This window comes from Balaenoptera physalus (genome assembly GCF_965194825.1).
Source record: "Balaenoptera physalus genome assembly, chromosome: 4".
NCBI classification, from domain to species: Eukaryota; Metazoa; Chordata; class Mammalia; order Artiodactyla; family Balaenopteridae; genus Balaenoptera; species Balaenoptera physalus.
In genome coordinates this window covers 72,007,684-72,033,919 of record NC_138891.1, presented here as the reverse complement: position 1 = coordinate 72,033,919, position 26,236 = coordinate 72,007,684, and the positions used below count along the sequence as shown (strand labels likewise).

Sequence of the window (26,236 nt, the reverse complement as noted above, 5' to 3'; positions counted from 1 at the left end):
TTCCCTGCTGCCACCCACATCCAGGGCCTCAGGGCTCCTCTCCAAGGTGGAAACGGTAATCCCTGGTGACAGCAGGGAGAGGCACAAGTTTTTTTTATCTCAGTCTTGGTCTCAATTTTAGAGAATCATTCTGAGTTCAGAGCCTCAAGGTGGTTTTAGAGTTACTTCTGGAGAACTGTGTAGAAGCACTGGTAGTAGGAAGTTTGATATTCTGGACCTCTCTCCCCTGCACCTTCAGCCACACCTCTTAATCATCAGAAAGAGTGTATGAAAAACTCAGGAATCGAGTACATCACAGCTGGGAGGGACCTCACGCCGTTTGCTCAGGCATGAGCCTGTGGTGCGGGGGGTGGAAGTCTGTTCCCTTTCAGCCTCCGCCGGCTGGGGGGCAGGGCCCTGGCTTTCACCTATTTTGGGATTCTTCTAAATTGGGAAGACAGTTTGCATACTGGGTAGTCAAAAACAACAGGTGTCCACGACAGTTATAAATCTAGTGTTCTCAAGCGAGGAATAAACGGGAAGCCCTGTCCCAGCAAACAATGCCAGTCTTGGGCACTGACTCAGGGGACAGCAGGTAGGTATTTGAAAAAAGACTGAGAAACTTTCCGAGAGCCTGTGTTCCCTTCTGACTGTGTCTCAGGGAAACAGAGGCAAGTTGAGTGGAGGACCAGGGTCCAATGGAGGATGAGCCCGTGACAGGCCGAGGCCCAGGTTCATGTGAGACACAGCGGAAGTAACAGGGGCCGTTTAACCCTGAGAAGAGCCAGGCTGTGGAGAACTAGGAGAGTGTATTCTCCTGTCTCCGAATATTGGAGCTGTCAAGGGGGTGAGGTAGTCCGGGGGGCATGGCTAGAATTGAGAAGTGGGAAATTATAAGGAGGCAGATTTCAGTTTGATGTGAAGATGTTTCTAGCAACCAGAGGTGCCCACCAAGTAACTAGAGTGATTCCAAAGGTGGGGACCTGTCCTCCCCTGGAAGTCTCCAAGCCAGGACATAGGAGGTCAGTTGGTTAGCCTCTAAGACTGTACTGTCCAACACAGGAGCCACTAGCCACATGTGGCTTTTGAGCACATATAGAAATGATGATCTTTTGGATATCTTGGCCCAGGCCAGAAAGCTGCCCCCTGCAGGCACAGGTTCTTCTCCCAGACTTACCCGTTAGATGAAGCCTCCTTCTCTGGGGAGAAGGGAGGTGAGGGTGTGTTTCTCCCGGTGCTAGCAATGCCCAGTCAGGGGGTGTGTGGGGATAAAGGTTAGGTTCACCTTGGTTTACACCTCCAGTGTAAGCCAGTGTCCAGCGTGCTGAGATGGAGAGAGACAGGGGGTTACGGATTAGACACCTGGTGGACCAACCTGTGTAAGCTGCGTCTCCCCACCGGTGCTGGCAATGCCCACGTGGGCACGAACCGTGACCGTGCACGGAAAGGCACGCCGCCTGGCTGAGTGCATGCCCCGTGCTCGGTGCAGAGCAGCTCTTGTCTGAGTCCTCGATCCCACACTCGGTGTATCTCCTATGACGTGAAGCACTGGTTTTCGGGGGTGGGATTTTGCCTGCCTCTTACCAACTGGTGTTGTGTCTGAATTCTAGAATTGTGGGATTTCAGAGCCGTTAGAGCTCCCAGATACCATCTGGGCGTGTTGCAGATGAGGTAAGTGGTCTGTAAGAGGGGAAATGAGGCGGCAGCGAGGAAGAGGGCCGTGTGGGTGTTGTCCGGGACACGTGTAGCTTCTCCACCCCACCCCCACCCTGTCACCACCGCTTCCTAGACCTAGTAATTCAGGAAGGCAGTCTGTCTGACCAAACGGCAGGAAGTCCACGGCCCACTCCCATCCCGCTGGGGGCTGGTTCTATTCTCGGGCCATCGGGGACCACACGCCCCTCAGGCATGTGATACGAGCCCAGACTGCTCACTTTAGTCCTAGGATCTGCCACATTCAGTCTCTTTCTTAGTTGTTTATGTTTTCCTTGCATTTTATATCTCCATGACAACCACAGGTCCTCTCAGGTTCTAACGGAGATCTTTCTGACCCAGCATCTGGGTAGAGATGAGGAGATATTTTTGCGATTTGTTTTTTTCATACTTTTCCCACTTACTTTATTGTTCATTAAGTGCAACATATTAAGTTTAATATATTAATGCAAATCTATTTCAAACTCCAAGTATGTGATAAGAAAAGAACTTATTTTTCTGAAAATACCTTTAAAAACAGATCATCCAGGACTTCCCTGGTGGCGCAGTGGTTGAGAATCCGCCTGCCAATGCAGGGGACATGGGTTCGAGCCCTGGTCCAGGAAGATCCCACATGCCGCAGAGCAACAAAGCCAGTGCGCCACAACTACTGAGGCTGCGCTCTAGAGCCCACTCGCCACAACTACTGAGCCCACGTGCTGCAACTGCTGAAGCCCACAGGCCTAAAAGCCTGAGCTCCGCAACAAGAGAAACCACTGCAATGAGAAGCCCGTGCACCGCAAGGAAGAGTAGCCCCCGCTCGATGCAACTAGAGAAAGCCCACGTGCAGCAACGAAGACCCAACGCAACCAAATAAATAAATGCAAATAAAAATTTTAAAAATAAATCCAATCCAATCCAATCCGTTCCTCCTAAAATAAAAAAAAAAAACAAATCATCCGTGATGTAGTCAATGGAGTATATATTACAAAATCAATTTTTATCATAACATAAATTTTTTTGAGCCCAGGTTTCACTAGCTGTGAACCAGAAGTGTGATATACTTACTCGATTGGATCCATGTCTCTGTATATTGGCATTTCTCTCATATCCTTTTTGTATATGCAAAATGCATTATAATCACTGATTCTAGATAAATCTATTTCTTGGAGAGTAATAGACATGACAAGAAGATGGTTTTCATATGAAGAGAAGTACAGGCAGATGAGGCTGAGTTTGCTCCGAGTTCATGTTCAGAGCACATCTGAGGAGCAGCTTCAGAGCTGGAGCCAGATTCCTGTGTTCTTGCCTCAGCTTTGCTGCCATTGAGCTGGGGATCTCGGGCAAGGCCCTCCCTCTCAGCTACCTCTTCTCCAACCTTAGGGATCAGCTGAGCTGAGGGAGCCACGTCACTAACGATGGCCCTGAGATTACAGGAAGGGCTCTGGCCCAGGTGCCCGGTGCTGTGGTGAGTTGCCGGGGAGGCTCAGACCACAGCGTCGGCGCAGGTCACCCCCATCGTGTGCGGGTAGTGTGCTATTAAACAGGCCTCCCGCTGCTGACCGTCCCAACCTCTGTCCGGTAGTGCAGCTGGGTGAGATCTCTCCCAGATGGTGAGCTTCCGACACTTTTTAGCAGGAAAAAAATTCGAATCGAATCACTCCAGGCTGGCCTTGCACGTTGTCTTTTTTTTTTTTTTTTAATTTGGTCCTGCAGTGTTTTAAGTCTTAATTAGCTGACAGTATTTAAGAATTAAGAAATGTTAGCTTCTCTTGAATGTTTTGGGTGAACCAGCAACACCATCCTCATTCTTTTTTTTAAGGAATTCCTTTATTTTTATTATTTATTTATTTATTTTTTGGCTGTGTTGGGTCTTCGTTTCTGTGCAAGGGCTCTCTCCAGTTGTGGCAAGCAGGGGCCACTCCTCATCGCGGTGCGCAGGCCTCTCACTATCGCAGCCTCTCTTGTTGCGGAGAACAAGCTCCAGACGCGCAGGCTCAGTAGTTGTGGCTCACGGGCTTAGTTGCTCCACGGCATGTGGGATCTTCCCAGACCAGGGCTCAAACCCGTGTCCCCTGCATTGGCAGGCAGACTCCCAACCACTGCGCCACCAGGGAAGCCCCACATTGTCTTATTTGCTGATGAAACAGCCTTTCTTGGGCATAAACTTTTGAAACTTACCTCTTCAGAGGAGACTCATCTTAAGCGGATAAGCTTTAGCGTTGAAAATTCTCTTTCCATCTTTGATTGGCTGTTTATTCTCCTTTATTCCAGGCCCTAAACTTCAGCCCTATTTGTGCTGTCTGAGTATTTGTGTTAAACAGTCAGCCTGGACTTCATCAGAATGGCAGCATTTTAGGGAACCCAGTTGTAGGGCTAATGTCTGGGATTTCAAAGAGCGGACGCTTTAAGCCTCTGACCTGTGCTCCAGAAGGGTAAAGGTTGGCACTGAAAGCTGTCATCTTTACGGGGGATGTTAAGCAAATGGGACTTTCTCCTAATGCAGCCAAAGGGGCCGGCAGCTCCAATTCAATGCAAAGAGAACTCAGGGCCCACCGGAGGCCCAGAGCTGCATTCACCATCGCGAGTCTCCTGCTTTCTGCAGAGCGTCCACGTGCTCCTAGGAGAGTATTTCTTGAGCACTTACTGTCTGCCCAGCTCTGTGCTGAGTGCTATGGGGGGGCAGACCTAACACGAGTGTTACCACGTGAGTGCTGGTGGCTCCTTCCCAGCTTCCTCCAGAGGGCTCGGGCAGCCGGCTCTGGCCTGTCCACCAGCAGAAGGGCGCTGGCCTTTGTGTTGCTACCACAATCCCGGTATCTGAAGCACCTGGACGAAGCTGACGTTTTGCCTTTAGTCCGCCAGTTCCCCTCTAGGACCAGAACTTTATCCAAAACTCCACTCTTCTGAGCTGGGGCTCAGGCAGCTGGCTAATCTCTTGACACCTTCTCGGATGCTCCCTGTGTCTTCAGCTGGGGTTCTACTCCAGTCTGGATTGTCACCAGCTCTCACTGCGCAGCCCAGCTTAGATGCTGGGTATTGCCACTGTCCCATTGGCCCTGCAAACAGGCAAGACGGAAGCAGACTGCTCAACCGATTTCCATTTGTGTGACCCTCTCTGACAGGGAAGGGCTCCTCCTCTACTCAGCCCCCAGCTAGAAACCTGACAATCAGCTTAGATCCTTCCCTCCCCATCCCATCATCCAATTAAAGTTGATTCTCGCTCTCTCAAAGCTATTGATTTCTCTCCATTCCCACCGTTAACAACGTTGGTTCAACCACCTGTGTCTGTCTCGCTCACCATTGCAGCTTCAGCTCCCGGCATAGGACCTGTCAAGTGGTTGCTCACAATATTTGTTGAATCAGTGAGTGAAAGTGAGTGAGCCAGTGTAGACCGTCCACGGGGATCTGTCTAGGCTCATGTCTCCCCTCACTCCTGGCACCCGTCCTGAGCTCCTTTTGGCTCCCTGTCCATCCACCTCTCCCGGAAGCCTTCTCTTATCCTCCCGTGTGAATGAGATGGCTTCTCTGTGCTTCAGAGCACCGCACACGCAGCCCATTCCTATAGTGCGCGTATCCCACGGCCCTGGCATCGCCTGTTTGTGTATCAGTTGTTCTCACTTGACACTTAGTTCCATGAAGCAGCATCTGTGTTTTACTAGTCATTGCATTCCCAGCACTCAGCACACGGGAGGGGCTCCTCACATATTTGTTGACTAAATGAAGATCTAGAAGTTCCTGCTTCCCCACGTAACCCCTTGCCACCCTCGTGTCTCCCCCTCACCCCATCCCTCCGGGTTTTGGCACCGGTCACTCTGATGCGCATCCAAGAACCTCGGGACCAGCTCCACTGGAAGTTTGTATCTGGGCACTGGCATCACCCATCCTGGTTCTTGCCCCGTATTGGGGTGCTTTGTTCAGTGTCCTGACCTGCACAGTAGGACGTGCTTTGCTGGTCTGACCTCCCAGGGCCTATCCAGAACTCGTGCCCTGTTCTGGCGTTTTCTGACCAAGTCTCCTGTAGTGTTTTGTGCTAGGCTGATCCCCTCACTGGGCTGTGAATCCCCAGGCAGGGGTGACATCTAAGTCCTATCTGACCACCCTCCGCCATCCCCGCAGCGCCCAGAACAAGGGCTTGTTGGTGCGTAGTAGGTTCCCAGGAAAGGGCAGGTGGTTCCCTTGGATTGATCAGAAGCTGGAGAGACTCAAGGAGGAGCAGGGCTCTGGGAGTTGGGATGAGTGGAGGGAAGCCCCTAAGGTGAGGGAGGGAGAGGGGAAAAGAGGAGATATTTGTCACCAAGAGTGTGGGTGGAGGAGGAGATGTCCTGGCAGGAACAGCAGGGGAGCAGGAGGTGTAGGGAGGGAGGGAGGGGGTTGCAGAGCAGAGTTGCCGGCCTCAGTGCCCTGTTAGACATGTCCCAGGCACCCGGGGGGCAGCCAGCCTGCTGGGCCCCGTGCCCACAGAGCTGTGACCATGGGAGCTGTCTGCACGTGCCTGTCCTCGGCCACAGGGGCCCTTGCTCTCCCCATGTGATGGAAAGGGCCTCACACCCCTTTTATTGAGATAGGAATCAAGTCAGCAAAGTGCTTCATGTCTCCTCTAGAAAGGATGTGAAGCAAAGGTTAGTTATCTTCACTGCTACCACCACCGCCATCCCCTCACTATTTCTCACATCTGTTTCCCTGGGTGTTCACCTTTATTATCTCATTTCAATCATCACAACTGCCATTATTTACACTTCATAGTTGAAGACACAGAAGTTCAGAGAGGTTGAAGGGCTAACCCAAGGTCACACAGCTAGCCTTGCGGGGTGGTGATGTGGACTGAGATACCTGCTCCAGAAATCCTCTTAGAAAGTGTGGACTGGGGCACAGCCCAAGTCTGTGTGTGTGCACGTGTAATTGTGCCTGTCCCGGTTTTCTCCGTGTGCACCTGTGTCTGTCCATGCCTCTGCATGTCGAGGGGTGCGTGTACGGTTCAGGGTGTACCTTTGCAGGTGTTTATGTGTGGAACCACGCAGGGGGCAGCCTCGGGGTCACGGGCGCGTGTGAACGTGGCCTGGGCTCGTACACGCGCGTGCACGCAGGCACTCACCCCCTTCTCAGATGTCTTGGCTGAGGGTTTGACAACTGAAACCCAGCTGCGTTCTGGCCGGGAAACATCCGCTGTGGAAACCTAGGAGGAGCTGACAGTCCCTAAAGAGGGGCTCCACATGCTGCCAGCAAGCACTCCTGGCCCGCTGCCTAATTCCCTGCAAATGCTCTTTAAATCTGTTTCTAATTTGGGCTCTGCCTTCCCCTGTCCCCACCCAGCCCTCCCCACTCTCCCAACTTGCCTCAAACCAGTCGAATTATGCTGAATAATGGCTGTGGAGGTGGGAGAGTGCTAAAGGTCGCCAGTGGGCTGTTGCAGGGTGTAATAATGTCACATTTTAATTTACGCAGGGAATGGCGAGGGGATCAAAACCAATAAATTTGGGCTGTACTCGCATCTCCAGCCAACGGTAACTCCTGCAGGTCATGCCACTTCCAGGGAAGAAATCACTAACTGTCACACCCCACAGTCCACTGTGCTGGAGAAAACCCATGTGTGTATGTACAGATGCAGAACACAGCATTTTCTGTTTGCAAGGGGGCTTGGATTTGGGGATTTGCAGCATCAGCCAGAATCTCTCCAGTTGTCGGAGTGTCACCCAGATGGTCTGGGTGTTAAGATTCTAAAACAAAATATGTCTTCCGTGTATTTTGCAGTCCTGTGAAATATTCAACACCAGGATGACCCAGATCCATGGGAAAGTGTATACAAAGCTCAGCGAGAAGAGTCAGGGGCAGAGTTGTATGTATACATTGATGGCAGCTCTGAAAGCTTATTTACAGGCGAGAAAGGTCGGGAGGGGGCTGCTGGGAGACATCTGTTGGAACTGTGTTTGTGTTGAGAGGTTGGGGATGTCATCTGAGGTGCAGTTGTCTTAATCATTAATATGGACTTAAAGCATGAATTCTTTTGGAAGGCAGAGGGTTTGCTCTACTGACCCCTTATGCCCCCTTGCGGAACAATGGAGGCCAGAGATCTGGAGGTCTAGAGATGGTTCTCACCTGTGCTGTGTGGCCAGGTAGCTGGGGAAGCCAGGAGCGAGAGGAAACCATGGGTTGTCGGTCGTCTGGAGGCCTTTGCTAGGGAGGCTGTGGTCATGGTGATCTGGTGAGAGCCCCGCCTCTTCCCTCCAGCATCCTGAGAGTCTGCAACTGGCGTGTGCTCCAGGGGCTGCTGAGGGGGCCTGGCGTGCTGCCCATCCCTCAGCTGGCTCTGCAACTGCGGGAAGGTGGAATTTGCAGTCCTGGGGGCCACCGCCGGGAAGCCGTGAGGCTGTCGAGACTCTGGAGCACACGCTGCCCCATCTGGCTGGGAAGGAAGTGGGAGGGGGAGAAGCTGCTCTGGGCTGAACGACACCCTGAGGACTTGTGCTCCCCTTTCCCCGCCACACACCAGACAGAGGCCACCAGGATGCCCTGGGAAGAAAGAGGAGGATGGGGCCCACACATCTGCCGTGCCCGGGGCCTGTCTCTGATTTCATCCCTCAAGGCACTTCCCTTTCATATCTTTTTCCTTTTTAAATGGTTGCCATTTATTTAGTTGTCTGGGATGCTTAAGACTTTGCCTATGTCAAAAGCCTTATTTAATCCTCAGAACACACCTGCAGGGTAAGTGTGGCAGAGATGGCTAACCTTCAACCAGAAGTCCCTGCTTCCCTTTCTTTAGGGTTGAGTTCTTGCTGGGAAGTAGCTGCTCATTCATGGACCACACTTTCCAGCCCCCTTTACAGCTAGTTGCAGCCAGAGGACTGAGTTCTGACCAGTGGTTTGTGGGCAGAAGTGAGTTGCTCCACTACAGAGCCTAGCCCATAAAAACCTCCCAGGAAGCCCTCTCTAAACTTTACCCCCTTCTGCCTGGATGGAATAGGGGCAACCCCCAGGATGACCTTGGAAGCCACAGACGTAAAATGACAGAACATCTGTCAGCCTGGGGGTCTGAATGCCTGTGTGAAGAAAGACTGCTCAGCCAGTATGTTCCCTGCCCAGTCCTGAGCAAGATGTAAACTTATATCCTATTGTTTCCAAGCCATTATACTATTGGGGGTCTGTTTGTTATAGCAGCGAACCCACCCTAAGTAATCAATTAGGAATTCTCACTTCCATTTTACAGATGAAACTGAGACTCAGAGAGGAAAATAAATTGCCCAAGGTCACATACTCAGTACTAGCAGGGTCACGATGCAAGTCTAGGCCTCTCTAGTTTCATGCTCTAGTCTTATGAGTTTCCCGAAGTATGTTCCATGGAACACTGTTAACACAACAATGACACCCCAAAACTTCTGTGCTTGAATAAGTTTGGGAAATGCCAACTTAAGCAAAGTCAACAGGCTTCTTTCTGCAGCTCTTTTAAGGATGTTTGCATGCTAATGACCTCTGAGATTCACCACCATGGCATCTAGCAGGCAGGGAGCAGAGTTTTCCCAATGTTTGAGACCACAGGAGCCTTTTCTCTACAGAGCTTCTTTGAGAAGAGCACAGCAGGAACACACTTTGGGAAAGGCTGAACTTCAGTATGCTGCCCATTATGGGTTGAATTGTGTCTCCCCACCAACACCGCAAAAAGAAACACTGAAGTCTTAACACTCAGTACCTCAGAATGCGACCTTATTTGGAAATGGGGTCTTTGCAGATTTAACAAAGTTAAAGTGAGGTCTTTGGGTGGGCCCTAATTCAATATAACTGGTGTCCTTGTAAAAAGGGAAATTTGGACACAGGCAGACAGGCACAGAGGGAAGAGGATATGAAGACACAGACATGCAAGGAGAATGCCATGTAAAGGCAGAGATGGGAAAGATGCATCTCTAAGCCAAGGAGCACGAAGGATTGCCAGCGAACACCAGGAGCTAGCAGAGACAGGAAGGGTTCTCCCCTAGAGGTGTCAGAGGGAGCGTGGCCCTGCGCACACCTTCATCTCAAACTTCTAGACTCCAAAACTGAGAAAGAATAAATTTCCATTGTTTTTAGGTGCCCCGTTTGTGGCACTTAGTGCCGGGAAATGAATACACTCCCTCAAAGTCCTTTCAAGACTGAAGTTTCTTGGCATTGGTACCTTGCAGATAACCATCCACATGACTAACCAAGGTGGCTTCAGTTTACCAAATCACAGATGGAGGAAAAGAGAGGCATCAGCTTCGGGGCCGGGCTCTGCATCCCCTTTTGACTCCCTGACCTCTCTGTGCAGTTTGATCTTTTGTAAGGTGCGGATAGCAAGGCTCACGCTCACTTCAGAGGCTAAGGGGAGGGTTAAATGAATTAACATAGCTAAAATATCTAGACTAGTACCTGACAGAAAGCTAGTGCCCATTCCTTTAAAATTATCCAGGCAGGATGGCATGGTAACTGGGGCGGGGAGTAGGGGTAGGGGCAGGCCGACCTGCGTTTGAATCCAAACTCTGCTCTTCACCAATGGTGTTACCTGGAGCGGTATGCTAACCTTTCCAAGTCTCAATCTCCCCATCTCTACAATAGAGAAAAGTCATGCCTGTTGCTACCAGAGGGTCTTCAAAGAAGGTAAAATCACATCCCTCAGATAACAAATGAACACGTGTGAATGATTTTATTGAATCTATTGTTAATGAGTGAACTAGAGAGATGTTACAGTTGGTTCAAGGGAGAATCCTAAAAACAGACACGTGTAGATCAGAAATCTTGAAATGCATTTTCAAATGGACACAGTGAACTGGCTTTTGCACAGGGAATAGGGGCTGCCCAGCTCGTTTGTGTGTCCACAGTCAAGAATCCCTGTGTGTCCTCAGTTCCCTACAACTTATAGAGCTGCAGAAGGAACTCAGAGGCTGGAATTAGATAGCTCGGAAGGGTGTGCTCTAAACAATATGTACTTTTCTCTTAGAGATACCCAGTAATAATTTTTGCTTATTCCAGATTTCCTTATGGTCTTGTCACCGAACTGGTCAACTGGACCCGCGTTGGGGTCCTAGCCCGGGCCCAGACCCCCTGTCCTGGCCAGGGAGGTTCTTTTTCCGATCGTATTCACGTAGCCAGTAACAACGAAACCAATGCTGAGACTGGAACAGCACAAGCTTTATTCAACGGGCAAAGAATGGAGAATACGGAATGTAAGTTCACAAAGCAACTTCTCAACCCAATTCTGGCGGAGATGCCAAATATATAGGACGGTCGAGGTAAAAGGGAGGGAATTAAAAAGAGTGGGAGGAATATTCATGAATTATCCGAGAACAGGGGTGTGGTTTGGACCCAGAACTGTTGCAGCTCTCCTTTTCAGTCCTTGTATGGGCTTTTCCTGTTGCTGTCATGGCAACTGTCAACTGTCATGGTGCTGGTGGGTGTGTCATTTGGTTGCTATTGTATTACAGTGAGCGTGTAATGAGGATCAAGGTCTACTGGAAGTCAAATCCTCCACCATCTTGGGCCTAGTTGGTTCTGACCTGTTCTTGTTTTTTACTTCTTGCAACTTCCTCCCGAAACTTAGGTAAGAATAACTGGTTTCTATTTGAGGGAGGGTCAGGGGTATGATTCTGGGGCAACAGCCTCTCACATATTCGTATGTACGGGATTAGAAAAGGATAGATGAATATGTGAAACAAGCAAGTTGCTGAATAAGGTATGATCCTATTTTCATAAAAGCAAGCAAGCTGTGTTGTGTGTGTGTGTGTGTGTGCGCGCGCGCGCGCGCGTGTACGCACCCAGTGGGTGTGTATATATAGCACTGATGAAATTCAGACTAGTGTCTGGGAGAATGCACAGACTGCACACAAGGCCCGCCTCTGGAGGGCGGGATCGGGATTGGGATGTGGACGGAGACTTCCATGGCTCACTTCCTAAACTTCTGTGTCGTTCGAATACAAACCAATACCTGCTTCGCAGTATACTGTGACTGAGGATTGTCTGAATGAGAAATATGTCTGTCGTGCTTGGCGCAGTGCCTAGCTTTCAAAAAATGGTAGGTTTTGTGATTATTATTCATGTACATTCGAAGAGCCCAGAGCCCCCAGGCCTGTTCTCAGGAAGAAATGACCAAGACGGACAACCACACTGCTGCCCAAGGGCCTCCCCCTCTGAGAGAAGCTAGTTTTGAAATCCTGGGCTTGTATTTGGGGACCCACCTGTGTGCCCCTCACCCCGCGGAGGGCTGGAGGGCGCCTCCTTCCTGAGTTATGGCTTCTGTCTGCTGTGTCTCCTCAGCCCTGCTGGCAGCCACATGCCCAGGCCCACCCCACGTTCAGCTGTGATGAGCTCCTGGGCCGCAGGAGGGAGGCCTGGCTGGGCGAACCTCTAGACAGAAGGGCTGCCTGTACCCAGTGCCCTCCTCCTGCCGAGGCCGGGGCCTTGGCTCCGTATGAGTACAGTTAGCATTCCCCGGCCAGGGGAAGGGGGTGCTGGTTACAAAGTGCAAAAGAGACAAAATCGAGTTTTTGAGGATCTAATTTTAGCCTCTGACTCATCCCTAAAGGACAGCCTTGGTACCCGGGAGAGGACTTGGGAAGGGGTCAGAACACCTGACCCTGGTGCAGGTTTGGCCACTAACTGGCTTCATCACGATGGACTGAGCCTTAGTTTTCCCATCTGCCCAATGGGAATAAGACTAGTGTTTATCTCCAAGGGCTATTGTGAAGCTCAAATGAGGTGGTGTCTGTGAAGGTGCTTTGTGAGCTGTGAAGTTCTGTAGAGATTTAGTTTTGGTTGATGCCATGAGGTACTGCAGGAAGCTAAATATGCTGTAATAATAGCAAATGTTGTATGGCACTTACCCCATGACAGGCCCTGTTGTAATTGCTTTACATCTATCTAGTCATTCAATATCCACAGCAGTCCCACGAGGAGTGTGCAATTATCCCATCCCCATTTGACAGATGAGAAAACCGAGGCAAAGAGAGATAAGTAGCTCCTCAAACCTTCCCATGACGACAGGCCACCTGGACAGAATCCTTCCTCAGGGAAGCGTCTCATCACCAAACCCACACATGCAACTGGGTTTTCTTTTCCTTTCTTTTGTAGAATATTTCAACATATATAAAGTAAAAAGAATATCAGAATAAAATCACATGAATTCTCATTACCCAGCTTTATTAATTACCAATTCATGACCAATTTGCTTCATCTTCATCCCCTCCTCTCCCTGATTTTTTTCTGAAACAAATCCCAGATACGTTGTGTATATGTATTTCATTTTGTGTTTCCACAAGATAGAGATTCTTCCAAAAACCTTAACCTTAAAACCATTGTCACCTAAAAATTTTTAATAGTCGTATCATCAACTACTCAAAAAATTTATTTGAATTAGGATACAAATAAGGTTCATATATTGTAATTGGGTGATAGGTCCCTCGAGATTTTTAAAATCTATACGTTTCCGTCTCCATTTTTTTTTCTTACATTTTGTTTGTTCATTATCGTTGTTTGAAGAAACCAGGTCACTTGCCCTATAGAGGTCACCACAGTATGGATTTTGCTGAATGCACCCCTGTGGTTTGTCTATGGTTAAGGTCCTTCTGTCCCCTAGATTTTCTGTAAATTTGTTGTTTTGTCTAGAGGGCTGCCCAGATTCAGTTTCCTGGGTTTTTGTTTTTTGTTTGTTTGTTTGTTTGTTTTTCCAGCAAGGGCCCTTCATGAGTAGTATCCTTTTCCTCCGTCCAGTCCCCCAACTATTGGTCTCTCTTCTTCCCAGTATCTGGGATGCCATCTTGAAAGAATGTGTCCTAGGAGTAGGGACGCTGGGATCTAATGGGGGCAAAACTGAGAAGGAAATGGCTCAAGACAACATCTAGAAAACTCAAGGTCTTTACCTGTATCCACTGTTTAGTTAGAAGGTTCCCCTTCATCGTAATAGTAACTATTACTTCTTGAGTGTTTACAGTATGCCAGGCACTATTTTGATTGCTTTTAATATAAAACCTACTTTATTCTTCTCAACAATGCTGTGCAGTCAGTACTAAAAGTATTATCATTTAGAAAAGGGGAACCAGCCCCAGAGAGATTAAATCACCTACCCCAAATCTCACCATGGTGTTTGCCAGAGAGAACAGTCCTGTCTCCAGGAGTGCTTGACTTAGGGACTTTCCAGGCCTGTATCATCAACACATGGTGAAACGCTGCCTTCTCACTCTGATTGACCCTTTGTGATCTCAAAATAGCGTGTCAACTACAAATTCTTCTTTTATCTTTTAGGGAGTTTGCCTCTGGGACAGCTGCTCACATCCAGATTCCTCGTCTCAAGGTCCCCTTGTAGACATAAGAATTAGGCTCCCTTGTTAGGCAGTACTTTGCAGGCTAGATTAGGGGACATGGCCCATCTGCCTGGAGCCCTTGCCTTTCTCTTGATGCTAGAGGACTACAGCGATGCTTTCCTATAAAGACAATCTGTTCGGCACTGGTATTTTTTTGACCACTTTACAAAATACCCACCCCTCACCCCACCTGATAAAAGCAATTCGGTCCTAGAGTTGGAGCTCTTCCTACCTAGCCCTGGGGCTGTGCCTAAACCGCGAGTCTTTCTGTTTCACCTGCAGAACCGGGGTAATGATCTTTGTATCTTTCAGGGAGGCCTCTTGTTTAAGGCTCCTCACCAGAAAAGGGAACCAATAATATATCATGTGACAGCTTCAAGAACCAGACCTCAAAGTTCTGCTGGGAGCCAAACCTCTCTGTTCCAGAGACATGGAACGTGGGCCTGCGGCTGGGGTGGTGAGGGGGCAGTGGAGAATGGCAGCAGCAGGCAGTGGCAGGGCCAGCTACATGACTTGCGGGGTTCATTGCGAAATCCAAAATGTGGGGTCACTTGTTCAAAAATTATCAAGAACTTCAAGACAGTGACAACAGAGCATTAAACGAAACATGGGGCCCTTCCAAGTCTTCCCTCACTGGTACTTCGGGACCCATCCAAAACACTTTGATAAATGATGTGATGTTTGTAAAATGAGACCAGCTAGGCTGGCTTGTATGTACTACTACTTTTCATTGGGCCTCAACTAACTCTGAACTGTGGAATATTCCAGACAGAGGTATGGTGGGAACAGACAGAGAGTATCCAGGGGGAAAGTCTTAGGTGTCTGAAGATCACACCATGGCAAAAATGACCTAGCAGTGATTTCTGCCTCAGAGTGAGTGGGTGAGGGCAAGTAGAGTGTGAAAAAGTACATTTGCTGATTTAGTTATACATGCAAACCATAGAAAGTAAAGCCCCACCTGAGGGAGCTTGGTCTGTTCAAGATGCAGAGAAGGTTAGGTGAGAAAGCCTGGCACAGTGTTGGGTTAGAGAAGGTTGGGAAACCGTGCCTTTGATTCTTTTTGAAAAACAGCAATGCAAGGAGAAACATTTGTAGATGTTTATGAATATGAAAGAAGTCTGGAAATGTGAAATGACAGATGCCGATGAGGTTTCTTTGAGAAGAACCCACAGCGGAATGGAAGCAGGGCACCAGCCTGCCACTTCCCTTGCAGAGGAGAAGTTGGCTACTCTATGGACGGGGCCATACCCAGAAGTTGGGGGGCAGGAATGTCTGGAGTTTGTGCATCAGGCAGTTTTCCCCCAGCCACCTCTACAGGATGACAAGACACTTCTTCCAGAAAACCTAGAGATAAGAATCCACACTGCACAACCCAGGGGCACCCTTCACCTCCTAGCCCAGCAGTGGGCTGTCCTCCAGGGTGTCTTTCCCACGCCCTGAGATGGGACCAGTACCCCACTGGCTGTCTGGTGCGGCTCAGTGTCTCTCTCCTCCAAGGTGGAGGCGTTCTAGCAAACAGTGGCTTTCCCACTGGAGGTCAGTGCGGTCCCCCATCGGACACCATCTTGTCTTCCCTGCATGGCTAGGCCTAGCCGACGAGAGACGACTTGTGTCCTTGTCTCTTTTCTGCTTCACCCTACAGCATGCCACTGAGTTCCTACTAGGGGATGAAACCAACTTGGAGCAAGATCACCCTGACTCCAGCAAAACTTGGTCTTCCTGAAAAAGTACTTAATTTAGTTCTAATGCTCACTTAATCCTTTAGTCTGGCTACCCTTTTTCCTGGCCGAGTGGTAAGCTACTATGACTCTCATTGAAAGGCTGAGAATTGCAGCGATTAAGAGCATAGAACCTACACCCAGACTGCTGGAGGTCAAATCCCACCTCCACCAATAACAGCTGTGGAAACTTCAGCAAGTCAATGAAACTCTCTGTGCCTCAGTTTCCTCATCTACAAAATGGGGATACTATGGGCTGTAAGGAGAGTTATATGAGTTAATACAAGAGAAGTCCTGTCGTGGAATAAATGTTACTATTATTATTAAATGAGAAATATGATTAATTAAATAAATATGTACAATTACTATTAAATAAAAAGATGACTTTACCGGTTTCTCGATGGCACCAGTAATTACATGGGGTAATTGTTTGGCTTGTGACTGAAATACTGAGTATTATTACCTAAAAGCAGCTTCCTAAATTGACTCAAAAGTCAGTATCCCTGTGTCCAGATGAGCAGATTCTTTCTTGCTTCGAAAGAAAAATGGAAAGGAAAGAAGTGATTTCTTCTGTGGGGTTGGATGCTGTCCAGAGCCGTATGGCCATACTTTAAATTGATGAATGGCTGAATTGCCGGCAGAGACCCTGACAGGCGGGGACTGCTGGGATGTTAAAATAAAATGATAGAAAATGAAGACAATTCAGCTGAGTTTCCACAGGGGCATTTGATCCGACCAGACTTCTTGCCAGAGCAAATGAGACCAGAGTGAGCTAACACCTGTAACAACATCGCTGTTGTCACTGCCTGAAGGGCGGCCACTGCGAGATGGAAAAGGAAATAAATAGTGGGGGGAGAGCGCAGACAAAGGAAAGATGCAGGCCTGGGGACCTGTGCGTTCATGCCGCTTTCAAAATGACAATGGGGTTCTAAAAACTGAGCACCACTTAAAACAGGAAAAGAAGAGGCTTCCAGCCTGTAAAGATGCTGCCCGGCCCCCGCCCTGGCCCCGGGTCAGCCAGGTCTGGACTCATCCGTGTCAGCGCTGTGTGTCACCCACTGGTGCTCTGGGCTTGTGTCCCTGGGACAGGCTGCACTCTGCTCTCTTCCTGGAAGCTGAAACTCTGACACTGTAACTAACTACTACAGTTATGGCATTTTTAAAATATATTTTTATTATAAAAAATAGGCGTTATTTAAAGAAAGCTTAGGAAATACAGAAAAGTAGAAACAAGAAGAATAAATTTTTCAAATCTCACTACCTAGAGCCAACATTTGTTAAAAGTTTGGGGTTTTCATCCAGACTTTAAAGAAAAAGTCAGAGTGATATGATTAAAAAAATATATAATAGTTTGATTATACCTTACTTAATATTATCTCATAATCATTCTATATAGTATTATAAAATTTTATAGATATAATTGAATGAGTGTACAATATTCTGTCAAATAGATTCATTATAACAACTTTTTTTATAAAACGACATTTTGAATATCTCCTTTTTACTAGTATAAACAATAATAATAATGAACACTTTTTAAATAACTGCTTTACTGAGATAAAATTCACCTACCATCAAATTCACTTTCTAAAGTATACAATTCAGTAGGTTTTAGTATATTCACAGTTATACAACTATCACTGCTATTTAATTCTAGAGCATTTTTATTAACCCCCAAATAAATCCTGTACCCAATCCTCCTACCCTCTAGCCCCTGGCAACCACTAATCTACTTTCTATTTCTATGGATTTACCTATTCTGAACACTTCATGTAAATGGAATCATACAATATATGGTCTTTTGTGTCTGGCTTCACTTAACATATTTTCAAGGTTCATCCATATTGTAGCATGTAGCAGTACTTCATTCCTTTTTATGGCCAAATCATATTCTACTGTATAGATGTACCACATTTTGTTTATCCGTTCATCAGTTGATGGACATTTTGGCTATTTCCACTATTTTTTGCTATTATGAATAATGTTGCTATGAACACTCATGTACAAGTTTTTGTGTGGACATATATTTTCAGTAATCTTGGAGATATACCTAGGACTGGAATTGCTGGGTCGTATGGTAACTCTGCTTAACTTTTTGAGCAATTGCCATTTTACATTCCCACCATCAATGTATGAGGTTCCCAGTTTCTTTATATCTTTGCAATCTCTTATTAATTTCTGTTTGTTTGCTTTTCACTAGCCATCCTAGTAAGTGTTAAGCATCTTTTCATGTGCTAATTGGTCCTCTGTATATTTTCTTTGAAGAAATGTCTATTCAAATTCTTTGCCTATTTTAAAATTGTGTAATTTTTATTATTAAACCTAAAAGTTGTTTTTATATTCTGGATGAAATTCCTTATCAGATAATATGCAGAAAATTCAAATATTTTCTCCTGTTCTGTGAGTTGTCTTTTCACTTTCTTGATAGTGTCCTTTGATGCACAAAAGTTTTAAATTTTGATGGAGTCCAATTTATCTGTTTTTTCCTTTGGTTATTTATTCTTTTGGTATCATATCTAAGACTCCATGGCCTAGGCGAAGGTTGCAAAGATCTACACCTATTTTTTTCTTCTAAAACTTTTATAATTTATTTATTATAGGGAATTTGCTCATGAGATTATGGAGGCTGGAGAGTCCCAAGACCTGCAGTCAGCAAGCTGGAAACCCACAGAACTGATGGGGTAGTTCCAGTCTGAGTCTGAAGGCCTAAGGACCAGGAGAGCTGGTGATGTGAGTTCCTCCCTGAAAGCTGGCAGGTTCCAAATCCAAGAAGAGCCAAGGCTTCAGTTCAAGTCCAAAGGTGAAAAAAGACAGATATCCCAGCTTAAGCAGTCAGGCGGGAGGAAATTCCCTCTTACCCAGTGGAGGTCAGCCTTTTCATTCTATTCAGACCTTCAAGCAATTGGATAAGGGCCACCCACATTGGGGAGGGCATTCTGCTTCACTTGGCCCACCCATTCAAATGTGAATCTCATCCAAAAATACCCTCACAGAAACATCCAAGATAATGTTCGACCAAATATCTGGACACCCTGTAGCATAGTCAAGTTCACAAGTAAAATGAATCATCACACCTAGGGTTGGTGAAGGCCTAGTGGTGACATTTGAGCTAAGAGTGGGAATATTGGGGGAAGAGATTTTGAGGTAGAGGGAGTAAGTTCTGAAGTAAGAATAATCCATAATATTCCAGGAATTGTAGAAGGACCAGTGTGGTTGGAAGGAGATGAGCAAGGAGGAGAGGAATCTAGAGACGGGGGCAGGGCTACATTGTGTGTGGTTTGTAGACTGCAATTAGAAGTTTAGATTTTATTCTAAGTAAAGTGGGAAGGTATTGGAGTGATACAAAAAAGATCAAGGTGATGAAATGAAAAGGGGGTATGTGTGTGTATGTGTTTATGTGCGTGTGTGTGTTGGGGCAGGGAGACCGATTGCAAGGTCAAGATGATGGCAGCTTGAATTATGGTGGTGGCTGTAAAGGTGATGGTCAGAGGTTGGATATATTTTGGAAGTAGAGCTTGAAGGACTTGTTAGTGGATTGCATGTGAGATGTGAAGAAAATAGATGAATCAAATATTACTTCTAGATTTTGGCCTGAGTAACTGGATGCTTTGGTACCATTTATCAAGATGGGGGAATGTTTGCTGGGAGTTGGGGTGAGGAGTTGAGTTTTGGAGAAAATCAGAAGTTCTCTTTTGGCCTCATTAAGTTTGAGTTTGTTGCCTCTGACTAGAACTCAGGCCTTCTAACCAGGACAGGTGTTTTTCCTACAATGCCACACTATTCATCTGTTGACTGAAAAAAGATGCACGACATGAGAGCTGTGGGTTAAGTTTTATTTGGGGCAAAATGAGGGCCATAGCCCGGGAGACAGCCTCTCAGATAGCTCTGAGGAACTGCTCCAAAGAGGTGGGGGTGGGATCAGTGTATATGTGATTTTGGTGAAGGGGGAGACGTGCAATCAAGTACACATGTTGGCACAGGGTCACTGCTAATTTTGAGAAGCAGATGTTAATGATTTTAGTGCTTTTCTAGATATGAGAAAATGCAAGAAATTGGGCTCATAAAATCTTCCCCTGAAAATATCTAACTATCTGAAGGCCTGCTCTGCCAGTTTTTCCCAGAGCACAGAGTGCCTCATTCCTGATCTCTGCCCTGAACTCCTTTCAGGGTGTGTTGAAGGTTAACGACTGCAGCGACTAGTGACTTCATTCTTATGGAACCAGATGGCGAGCGACAATTTTTAGTCTGCATATCCATTCAAAATATATGTATTGAGCACCTGCGTGCAAATTTCTGTTCTAGATGTTGAGGAAAGAGCCCTGAGCAAGTCGGACGCAGCAGAACTAGCTGTTGTTTCTTGAGTCTCTGCTGTGTGCTGGGCATTCTGCAGAATACAAAATGAATCAGACGCATCTCCATCTCACCAAATGCTTTCAACTTAATTGGGTCGTTTAGGCAGAGAGACAAATAAATAACAGTTGAAAGCCATAAATACATTTATCGAGTACCTGTTATATTCCAGGCACTCTGCTAGCCATGCCACAGGCTGGGAGTATAAAGATGAATTAAGATGCAGGCCTGTTCCCCAAAAACTCACACTCCAGTGGAAGAGACAGACACCTTCAAGCAGAGGAATGACTCAATGATTCTAATCCAATGTGGTCAACGACAGAGCACTGTGAACGCACAAATACGCTGAGCAGAGGCCATCATCCTGCATGAGGGTGGCCACCTAGAGGAGATAATAATTCAGGTGAGTCTTAAAGGATGGGTCAGACCAAGAAAGGGTGAAGGCATTCCCCGCTAAGGGACAGCACAAGAACAGAACAGCGAGCTGCCAGAGAGTTTTCAGCAGAGAAGTGAATGGCTGGGCTTGCATTCTGTAGCTTCATATGTGTAGGTCAGTGGTGGTTGAAATGGGGGCGGGGGGAAGGGGAGGCAGGGAAGGGCTGGAGGCGGCAGAGCCAGCCAGGAGGGTGTGGCTAAGGATAACATCTAAGAGAGGAAAGACGGGAGCCAGAATGAGTGACAGGTGGTGTTCAGCATGGCGGGGGCTCTGCCCTCCTGCAGACCTGGAGGGTCAGTGCGGCTTTCACCAGTGAGGGGCACTGAGAAGGGCTGAAAGGAGGACTTGTGGGACTCAGCCCTAAAGTAGATCAAGAGGCTGGCAGAGAAGTTTCCAGTGGAGGTGATACCAACCAACAGGGACTTCCCTTCCCTGATGAGCATTTCACGACGTCATGTAATCCTCAGGGTGCTGTTAGGCACACACCCCATTTCAAACGCGAGGAAATGAAGGGTCAGAGAGGTTGAGTGACGGGCCTGAGGTCAGACACTGCACAGTGGTGGGGTTTTTTATTTTGTCTCCCCTGCTGTAATGGGTCAGAACCAAGACAACACCACACCGAGAGAGATCCTTGGCTTTATACCCCAAGACCCCAAGGAGCAAGAACAAGTATGAGGCTGGGCAGAGCCTGCCGAGTTCCTGCCGGGCACTCACGCTTCTTCCAGCCCAGCGGTCCCGCCCTCACTCTCCAGAGATGTGTCTCTCGCCTTCTCTGACCCCGGCAGGCCTGACAGCCGTCAAGCTCATCACCTCTGAGATCAGAAAGACTGGGAAGTAGACATTAGTGGCTGTGAGCTGAGGAAACACACAGAAGAGCAATTAAAGTGGCGCATGGGGGTGAGCTTGCCCTTAATGGTTTGCAGCTGCAGAAAGCATTCGCCTCCCCCTTCGGGCTCTGCCCTGCTGCTGCGGCTGCCTGTCTGTATTTCGCATCCTGACCAATTAGATCCCCATGTGTGCTGCAGGCGTGAAAAAATAGAAAGTGAATAATCCTTCATTCTCTGCATAGCGAGCAGCTTTGATCCTCTGGCGTGGGGGCCCTGTTCCATCAGAAAGTGCACCTCTTCTCGGTTTTCTTTCTTTTTTTTTTTTTAACTCAGTTTCCTTGTTTCAAAATGACATTAACCTCCACCCAGAGACCTGTGAAATGACCACAATTCATCTTTAGACCCCTGTGATCAAAGCTGGGTTGGGGTTTTTCTTCATCTCTTTTTTAAACTCTTGCTACACAGCCCTTCTTTCCTCACATTGGTTTGCTGCCAATGTTTCCAGGCTGAAATCAAAAGGAATAGTCTATTAATATCAGGCTCCTGCAACAAGGCCACCATTGTCTGCTTCATTTCAGAGTACCTATGGTCCTCTGGTGAGAGAGAGAGAGAGAGATGGTGAGTGTGTGTGTGTGTGTGTGTGTGTGTGTGTGTGTGTGTTCAGATAAGCAGTTTCAAAATAAGCAGGAAGAGAGGGAGTTAATCCTGGTTTATTTCAAATGTGAGATGAATCTCAGTGACTCTGGCTATAGATTCAAATACTGATCGCCTGTTTGACTTTGAAAGCATTAAGATCTCAGAAGCATATTTGGTAGGAGACCTATTTTAATGCTATAGATAAGGTAGTGGTGAAGCTGCTTGTGGTGGTGTAGGGGTACAGGCAATAAAGGAGGTAGTGGTGAGGAGGAAGGGGAGCTGGAGGTGGTAGGGATGGTACTGGTGTTGGTGTGAAGAGATGCGGGTAGAGCAGGCGGAGCGGGTGCAGGAGCTGGGTGGTCATAGTGATGATGGTGTTGAAGAAATGGAGGATGAAGTGGCTATAGAGGTAGTGAAGGAGAAAGTAGACGAGGTGGTTTGGTGGTGAAGGTGAGAGAGGTAATGGAGGTAGTGGAGGAGGAGGTGAAGGATATGGTCATGGTGGGAGTAGAGGCAGTGGTGGTGAAGGATGTGGAGGAGGGGGTGCAGGGTATGGTGATGGTGATGGTGGTGGTGGAGGTGGTGGTGGAGGTGGTGATGGTGGTAGAGGAGGTGGTGATGGTGGTGGTGGAGGTGGTGGTGGAGGTGGTGATGGTGGTGATGGTGCTGGTGGTGGAGGTGGTGGTGGTGGAGGTGGTGATGGTGGTAGAGGAGGTGGTGGTTGTAGTGGAGGTGGTGGTGGAGGTGGTGGTGGTGATGGGGCTGGTGGTGGAGGTGGAGGTGGTGATGGTGGTAGAGGAGGTGGTGGTGGTGGTGGTGGAGGTGGTGGTGATGGTGGTGGCAATGGTGGTGGAGGTGGAGGTGGTGGTGGTGGTGATGGTGGTAGAGGTGGAGGTGGTGGTGGAGGTGGTGGTGATGGTGGTGGAGGTGGAGGTGGTGATGGTGGTAGAGGAGGTGGTGGTGGTGGTGGAGGTGGTGGTGGTAGAGGTGGTGATGGTGGTAGAGGAGGTGGTGGTGGAGGTGGTGATGGTGGTAGAGGAGGTGGTGGTTGTAGTGGAGGTGGTGATGGTGGTGATGGGGCTGGTGGTGGAGGTGGAGGTAGTGATGGTGGTGATGGGGCTGGTGGTGGAAGTGGAGGTGGTGATGGTGGTAGAGGAGGTGGTGGTGGAGGTGGAGGTGGTGGTGATGGTGGTGGCGATGGTGGTGGCGATGGTGGTGGAGGTGGAGGTGGTGATGGTGCTGGTGGTGGAGGTGGTGGTGGAGGTGGTGGTGATGGTGGTGGATGTGGAGGTGGTGATGGAGGTGGTGATGGTGGTGATGGTGCTGGTGGTGGAGGTGGTGGTGGTGGAGGTGGTGATGGTGGTAGAGGAGGTGGTGGTAGAGGTGGTGATGGTGCTGGTGGTGGAGGTGGTGATGCTGGTGGAGGTGGTGATGGTGCTGGTGGTGGAGGTGGTGGTGGTAGAGGTGGTGATGGTGGTAGAGGAGGTGGTGGTGGTGGTGGAGGTGGTGGTGATGCTGATGGAGGTGGTGGTGATGCTGGTGGAGGTGGTGATGGTGCTGGTGGTGGAGGTGGTGGAGGTGGTGATGGTGCTGGTGGTGGAGGTGGTGGTGGAGGTGGTGGTGATGGTGGTGGATGTGGAGGTGGTGATGCTGGTGGAGGTGGTGATGGTGCTGGTGGTGGAGGTGGTGGTGGTGGAGGTGGTGATGGTGGTAGAGGAGGTGGTGGTGGAGGTGGTGGTGATGCTGGTGGAGGTGGTGGTGATGCTGGTGGAGGTGGTGATGGTGCTGGTGGTGGAGGTGGTGGTGGTGGAGGTGGTGATGGTGGTAGAGGAGGTGGTGGTGGTGGAGGTGGTGGTGGAGGTGGTGGTGGAGGTGGTGATGGTGGTGGTGGTGGTGGAGGTGGAGGTGGTGGTGGAGGTGATAATGGTGGTAATGGCAGTGGTGGTGGAGATGGTGATGGTGGTGATGGTGGAGGTGGTGGTGGAGGTGGTGATGGTGGTGGTGGAGGTGGAGGTAGTGGTGGAGGGGGTAATGGTGGTAATGGTGATGGTGGTGGTGGTGATGGTTATGATGGCGGTGGTGGTGGTGGAGGTGGTGATGGTTATGATGGTGGTGGTGGTGGTGGTGGAGGTGGTGGTGATGGTTGTGATGGTGGTGGTGGTGATGGAGGTGGTGGTGTTGGTTGTGATGGTGGTGGAGGTGGTGGTGGTGGTGGTGGTGATGGTGGTGGAGGTGGTAATGGTGGTGGTGGTGATGGTTATGATGGTGGTGGTGGTGGTGGAGGTGGTGATGGTGGTGGTGGTGATGATTATGATGGTGATGGAGGTGGTGGTGGTGGTGGTGATGGTTATGATGGTGGTGGTGGTGGTGATGGTTATGATGGTGGTGGTGGTGGTGATGATTATGATGGTGGTGGTGATGGTTATGATGGTGGTGGTGGTGGTGATGATTATGATGGTGATGGTGGTGGTGGTGGTGGAGGAGGTGGTGGTCATGGTGGTGGAGGTGGTGGTTATGATGGTGGTGGTGGTTATGATGGTGATGGTGCTGGTGGTAGTGGAGGTGGTGGTGGTGGTTATGGTTATGATGGTGATGGTGGTGGTCATGGTGGTGGTGGAGGTGGTGGTGATGGTTATGATGGTGGTGGAGATGGTGGTGGTGGTGGTTATGATGGTGGTGGTGGTTATGATAGTTGTGGTGGTGGTGATGGTTATGATGGTGGTGGTGGTGGTGGTGATGGTTATGATGGTGTTGGTGATGGTGGTGGTGGTTGTGGTGGAGTTGGTTGTGATGGTGTATATAAAGGAAGTGGAAAAGGAAGTAAAGAGGTGGTGTGGGAAGTGATGGTGGTGGAGAAGGAGGTGAAGGGTGAGCACAGTTACTGAAAACAAGAACCAGCTTCTGTCTGTCCTTCCATCATCCTGTCTCAGCAGATCCCACAAGCTGGGAAGACTCAAAAGCTTATCCCATGAATCCTCGGTTTCACCCAGGTGTATGCAAATCTTTTCCTCCTGCTTCACTGGGCAGGTTTTATGTGGTGGTCACTCCCAGCTGAGGGCTGCTTGGATAGCCCTTGTTGGAAACAGCTCTCCCTGGATCAGTATCTCATAGCATAGGTCCACATCATCCAAGTTCATGACATGCATCCACTGCAGTGTAAACCTTCTGGGAGTGGCGGGTCGAGGCAGGGAAGCGGTGGGGTAGAGATCAGCTGGATCACCCAGATCGAATATGCTTAGGGCTCTTGAGTGAACTGCATGATTCAGTAAGAAAAAAGAACTGGGAGTCCTGGGGCCTGGGGCCTAGCCCTGCTTCGCATAGCCGTATGGCCTCCAATGGGCCACTTTCCTCTCCATTCCCCAGTCTCCCACTGTGTGAAATGAGATCATTGAATCAGAAGAGTTCTGCCAGCTCTGACCCTTGTCTTCTATTTTGGAGAAATTAAGGCAAATATTAGAGCTTTGCTTGAGTTCCATCCTGGCTTTCTGAGGATGGAGTTTTATTTCCCATTTCTTCAGTTTGGGTCCTTTCCTGAAGGCACAACAGAGTGGCCCTTAATTTACCTGTGTCAGCCTTGGGTAAGTGGGTGGGTTACATGACCCAGTGCCCATTACCCTCAAGCCATCACCAGAACCAGGTTCAGATCAAAGTCAGACTGATTCTTCCCATACCTGCCTTAGAGGAAAGGTCACAAGTTCTGGTGAGAGGGTTCCAAAGTGGCCTGTTATCACCTGTCATTGCACATTGCCAGAGATGAGAAATGCAAGTCAGAGCCCTAGAATAAAGCCGGACTCTTCCATACCAGAGAGTAAGCAATTGACCTCGGTCTAAGAAAGCTGCCAGAACCGGAGCAAGGGAGGGCATGGGGCAGGAAGGGCAATCTAGGGGGCGGATTCTTTGCTGCTGATCAAGAGTCAGGACAGTTGCTGGTAGTGAACTTTTCCACCAAAGGACAAAATTGCCCTTGTCAGGATGCGGCTGTGTGGCAGGAGCACTGGATTTTTAGTCAAAGACTTGGCATTGCAGCTTCTGAGACTTTGAGTACATCGCTTCCCTTTTCTAGACCTCAATTTCCTCCTTCCCGTTGTAATGGGACAATAATAACGCCAGCACCAATGTTGCCCTGAGGGTAAGATCACTTTGCAAACTGCTCAATATTTGATAAGTGTTAAAGGATTTTTATTCCTATAGCTCCCCTTGACTTTGGACTTGACTTGATGGGGTAGCTAGGAGGAAAGGTGAGCTGGATGGGAGCTGTTCTGACACACCTGAGCAGCCTGCGGCCATTGCTGATTTAAT

At 48.6% G+C, this 26,236-nt stretch overlaps 1 protein-coding gene across 1 annotated transcript in view; it reads left to right on the top strand.

Annotated features, from left to right (window-relative positions):
• Window positions 1-19,147: 19,147 nt before the first annotated feature.
• Window positions 19,148-26,236, top strand: part of LOC309660384 (uncharacterized protein) — a gene marked incomplete at its 5' end in the record, with an annotated part of 44,726 nt that continues 37,637 nt past the window's right edge. Inside the window, 2 exons of the mRNA XM_082460976.1 lie at window positions 19,148-19,178; window positions 20,392-20,441. Of these exons, the coding sequence (XP_082317102.1) occupies window positions 19,148-19,178; window positions 20,392-20,441 (81 nt within the window). The remainder of the gene's footprint in view (window positions 19,179-20,391; window positions 20,442-26,236) is intronic.